Source organism: Monoraphidium neglectum (genome assembly GCF_000611645.1).
Source record: "Monoraphidium neglectum strain SAG 48.87 unplaced genomic scaffold scaffold00567, whole genome shotgun sequence".
Lineage (NCBI taxonomy): Eukaryota > Viridiplantae > Chlorophyta > Chlorophyceae > Sphaeropleales > Selenastraceae > Monoraphidium > Monoraphidium neglectum.
In genome coordinates this window covers 1-5,145 of record NW_014013061.1, presented here as the reverse complement: position 1 = coordinate 5,145, position 5,145 = coordinate 1, and the positions used below count along the sequence as shown (strand labels likewise).

Sequence of the window (5,145 nt, the reverse complement as noted above, 5' to 3'; positions counted from 1 at the left end):
GGGGGGGGGGGGGGGGCGCGGGTGGGGACACGCTCAGAAAAGGTCGACACAGGCTAAAGGTTCACAGGTTACAAGGAGGTCTGGGCGCCTCGGCCCATGCCAGGCGTGTTGCTCGTGCCTCGCACCGCGCGTTAGCACCGCTCTCATGTTTCCGTCCGATCGGCCGCGACCCGCCGCCAAGACGTCAGCCCTGTTCGTGCAAACGTAGCCCCAGAACAGCCCTGGGTGCCATCAAGGCTGTGTGCATGGCCAGCGCCCTCACCTGCAGCGGCCTGCAGGAACGCTTCCAAGTCGCGGTTGGTGTCGTCACCCGCCTTCACCAGGGGCACAGGGAAGTTGCCCTCGCTGAAGTCAACGTTGTGCTGGCCTGTCATGTGCCAGCCGGGCGGCAGCGGGCGGTCGGTCTCCTGCGCGGTTGTATCGCATGACGTTGCAGAAAAGTACATTGGCTTGCGGTATTGAGACTAGAATGGTGGGCATGGGCATGACACACACTGACTCGCGTACAAGGCAGGGGCGCAGGATGAGGAAGGCTGGCAGGTGTTGGATAACTGTCCCAGAAGCGTCGCGGCGCCAAGGCTTTGCCAGTCGCATCCAATGCTCTTTCACCCATCACTCATCAGCCCTCACCAGGTCCATTGATCCAGACACCAGGTGCAGCACGCGCTCCACACTCGGGGCGTAGCCGAACATGCTGAGCCGCACGCTCGGCAGCCCCAGGTGCTTGCGCACCGCCGAACGGAACGGGCCCTGCGATTGACAGCGCCCGCAAGTCAGCACGCAGGGAAGTGGGCGACATGTGCCAGGATGCAAGTAGCGACAGCTGGGTGCCAATTCTTTCATGGGCTGACAGAGGTGAGCAGTAAGTTGCCTCAGCCCCAACACAAATGTGCTTGCAGGCTCCTGAACAGCCCCGGTACCCCACACTGCCAGCGCACTGCTCGAGGCGGCACCCCGCACCGACTGCCAAAATTCCGCGCACAACCATGTGCGCCGCGCTTGCACCCGCTCCTCCTCACAAGCCAGGGCGCACTCACCGCGACGCCCCGCAGGTGTGAGTCCACGACCCGCTTGAGCACCGGGTTGAGGGCGCGCTGCACCAGCGTCAGACGCTCTCGCTGCAGGAAGGGGCCCGGGGACTCGAGCGGCACGTGGCTGCGCAGCAGTTGATGCAGCAAGATATGTGGCTGGGTCAGGTTGCAAGGACTTCTGTATGTGCTTGTTTTGGAATGCGCTTGGGCTTCATGAGCACGGACAGGTAGACAAGCGGGTGCGGGCGTGCAGAATACAGCTGGCACATACACCGCACCTGCGTGGCCGCTTGCATGCGTGCGTTGTAGCTGATTGGGCGCCGCAACCGCGGGCGGCGGCAGGGCGGTCTGGGCATCGTGCGTGCGCGCCCACCTGTACATGTTGGCGCTGTTGAACCCGGCCGCGGTCAGGATCATCCCCAGGGGCCCCTGCTGCAGCAGCACCAGCGGCAGCCCCAGGTGCTCCGCCGCATCGTGGGCGGCCTGAGCAGAAGGGCAGGTGGGTTGATGAGAAAGACAAAGCCAGCGCAGAAATGTTTCGATGCAGACAGAGAGGGACCTGTAGGCTTCATTGCGGAGACTGTTTGTTCGTCTCCCCTCGGACAGCATGCCTGTACATGCGCCCAGGCGTCACGGGCCAGGGCGTGCCAGGACCGCCGGTGGCGCGTCCACAAAGCACCCAGCCCCTGCCCCCCCCCCTTGTACTGGGATCTTGTAACAATCCTAACCCTGCCCCTGACCCGCCCAGCCACCACCCACCAGGGTCGCAAAGTCTGCGACGATCGCGTCTGTGCCGGCCGCGGCGCCGCCGCTGCCGAGCGCCTCCACCAGCGGTGGGAACATGGCGCGCTCCATCAGGGTGAACAGCTGGCACCCGATGCTCAGGCTGTCCTTGCCCTCGTTCGCGCTGGGGCCGACGGCCATCATCTGCTGCGTCTTCTTCTCATCCTCTGTGGAGAGCTCCCCCAGATCAACGAACTCGAGGCCCGCAGCTTCCACTTTTGAACGGTCCCGGGACAGCGCCGCGAAGCGGACGGCGCCGGGGGCGGCTGCGCCGTTGAGGACGACGGCGGCGTCGGCGTCGGGGGCGTGGGTGGCGGGGGTCGAGGCATCCTTGGCGGCCGAGAGGCGGCGCTGGTTGCAGGCGCGCGCAACGGCGATGGTGGGGTTGAGGTGGCCCGAGAACGTGACGCTGACGAATAGCAGGTTAGGCGCCGACCGCGCGGAGGGCGTCATCGTGGCGGCTGCTGGGTTTGATGGCGCTGCTGATGCAGGGCAAGGGGCAGAGAGGGGGAGATGGGATGGGATGGGTCAGCGAAGTGTACAGCACAACCAGGGGTGGGCTGGTTGTGATACCGCGGTCATGTCAACTTGAAATGGCGCACACTGCCGCACTCGTTGCAGCCGACCGCCGCCGACGTTCAGCGTGTCGACCGGCAGCCACGTGCAAAGGCTAGCATGCCGACGCACCTTTGCAAAGAGTGATAGTCGTGTTTTGTTGCAGACGTTTGACGCGAGTTCGCGGGTGCTAGCACTTGAGTAGGAGGCGGGGTGAGCACTGCGAGCTCTGGTGGCCTTCTAAGTGAGCGCTGTTGGGCTTGTGAGAGCTTCAGATGTATGGATGCGAGTTCGGTGATGTTTATTATCGAAACGCGGGGAGGAAGCGGGTAGCTAGGTTGAAGCCGAGTTCCTAAACTGCGATCGTCAAAGCTATGTCATCGCCATGTCACGGGCTACTGACGTGTAACGGTGATGCTCTTGAGAAAGAATGGACCGTGAGCGTTTCACAGCCGTGGCACAGGCTATGCAGCACACACCTATGAACGATGCTCACCAGCCACCTCCAGCACCCAATGTGAATGCATGGGGTAACAAGATAAAAGGCGTACATGAGGCCCACTGTCATAGATGTATTCCATCGTATCATTTATTTCGGGCTCTGGGAGTGGTGGTGTGCTTCACTGCTTCTGTCATCAAACAAAGACTTGCGGGTGACGGACTTGCGGGTGACCGCACGGTTGACCATTGACCAAATGCAAGCCACATGCTGCAGCATGCCTGCTGCACAACACTGCTGCTGTGGTGCAGAGAGTGGACACGGCGTGTGAAAGAACTTCCTTACTGCCATCGTTGCCCCAAAATGTTATGAAATGGAGGTCAATCGCGCAGGTCCGTGCGAATCAGCAATGTCAGGGCTACAAAGCACATGCACACACGTTGGACAGTGGCCGTGGATGGAGACAGGATGGGCGTGCAGGGCAGTCGTGGTTGTGGGATGTGTGCAGCAGGGTGTGATGAGCTGGCATGCAGGAGATGCCACTTGGTCACTGCCGTGCTACTGCCCTACCAACGCCAAAACCGATTCGCGCGTGCCTCACCGCACTGTACAGCGTTCCATCTGCATTATTACAGCTGGTTCCAGCTCTGAAACGGACGATTGCTGTATGGTTGTCGGCATTCAGTTTGAATCACATCACACACGCCTGCAGCACGTGAACACCTTTGGGGAACAAAGCATCGGCCAATTCCCAGCATAAGAAAAACTGGATGTGCAGTGTTGATCACAGCATGCATCGCACATGTGCTGGCATCACCGCCACCCCTCACAATACCTAGCGTCACAATACCTAACACCCAAACCCCAACCCAGGTAATCAGGGTCGTGGTGAGGTTACTAGGTGCTCCTGCTGCCCACGCTGCTGCTCCTGCTCCCGCTGCTGCTGCTGCGGCTGCTGCTGCTACTGCTGCTGCTGTTTGAGGCCCAGGGGGTTCCGCCGCTTCTCGCGCCTGACCTGATCAACCGTCTCTGCGCGCCACTTCTCCACCAGCGCCGCCGCCAGCCGCCGCACCTGGATGCTGCCGCCATGCGTCCGCAGGCGCCGCACGGCCGGGGCGATCTGCGAATCCTCGAGGTGCCTGCTAGCGTGTGGGTGGGTTTGGGCGATGTCAAGTGAGGTGCCCACAATCTTCAAGCTGCTTTGCCAGAGGGATGCGTGCGCAGCGCCCGCTCCACAACAACCGCTTGTTGCACGACGTGCTCCCTCTCAACTGGTGTGTACTGGTAGCTTGCCCTAGGAGCAGGGCGCGCAAGCGGTGTACTTGCCTTATCGTAATGACATAGCAACTCAGCTGTCGCAGGGCCTCCATTGTCCGGGCATGCTGCTGCTGCTGCTGCTGCTGCTGCTGCTGCTGCTGCTGCTCCTGCTGCTCCTGCTGCTCCTGCTGCTCCTGCTTCTTCTGCTGCTCCTGCTCTCTCAGACCGTTTTGCAGATCTCTTCTTTCCTCCTCATCTTCGTGTTCCACATCCCCCTCCCCTTTGTCCTCCTGCTGCTGCTGCTGCTGCCGCTGCTCCTGTTGCTGCGACCCTGCCATTGCCACCGCCTGCTGCAGCACACGCTTGAGGCGTCCTAGCTCTGCGGCATCGACGCCCAGCCGTGGCTTGGGCAGTATCACCACCTTCGCCAACTCCTCTATGCGTGCTTGCTTGGCAGGCGGTGGGCGGGCGCCCTCAAACGGCTGGCGCTCGACCAGGAACCGCCGCATGCTGTCAACACTGATGCCAGCGCACAGGCAGGTGGATCGCCTCCGTACGCAGCTGTGTTATGATATTGGTCGCTGCTGCAGTCGCACAGCTGCGGCTTGCGCGCAAGCAGCACGGCCATAAACTAGTGTTTTCAATTGCCTCCACTTGCCACAAGAGATTTCAAAACACCCGTGCGGAAGCCACGATCTTGGCGCGACAGACAGAGTTTCAAACGGTGTCAGCTTACGAACTATGAAACGGCACTGTATGTGACGGATGGACGAATCAGGTGCACGTGAGGTAGGCGTGTTTGTATATGAAAATACCACTCCGCAATTGCACTGATGCACCTGTGTCAAAACCGGGTCGAAGCCAGCAGGGACTGCTGGCCATTGCCAGTGAGCTATGATAAGGGGCACCCCACCGCGGGTGCGCCTTGCTGCCCACCACCACCATGGCATATGTGATTGCATTGAAGACCTGCACACCATACATGCCCTAAAACTCACGTCAAACACCATTTACACCAAGAATTCATCTTTACAAACATCAAGCGCCCCGCGAGCCTTCACCCCGCTGCCTCCGCCGCCC

General features: G+C 61.0%; 2 protein-coding genes across 2 annotated transcripts in view; both read right to left on the bottom strand.

Annotated features, from left to right (window-relative positions):
* Nucleotides 1-2,267, bottom strand: part of MNEG_4185 (UDP-glucuronosyltransferase 3A2) — a gene marked incomplete at both ends in the record, with an annotated part of 3,442 nt that extends 1,175 nt beyond the window's left edge. Inside the window, 5 exons of the mRNA XM_014047335.1 lie at nt 263-407; nt 631-750; nt 1,038-1,155; nt 1,405-1,514; nt 1,791-2,267. Of these exons, the coding sequence (XP_013902789.1) occupies nt 263-407; nt 631-750; nt 1,038-1,155; nt 1,405-1,514; nt 1,791-2,267 (970 nt within the window). The remainder of the gene's footprint in view (nt 1-262; nt 408-630; nt 751-1,037; nt 1,156-1,404; nt 1,515-1,790) is intronic.
* Nucleotides 2,268-3,769: 1,502 nt separating this feature from the next.
* On the bottom strand, nt 3,770-3,928 carry MNEG_4184 (hypothetical protein; the record flags this gene model as incomplete). Its single annotated transcript, XM_014047334.1, has 1 exon — nt 3,770-3,928. A coding segment is annotated over one exon (159 nt), but the record flags the coding sequence as incomplete, so codon positions are not given.
* Nucleotides 3,929-5,145: the final 1,217 nt, after the last annotated feature.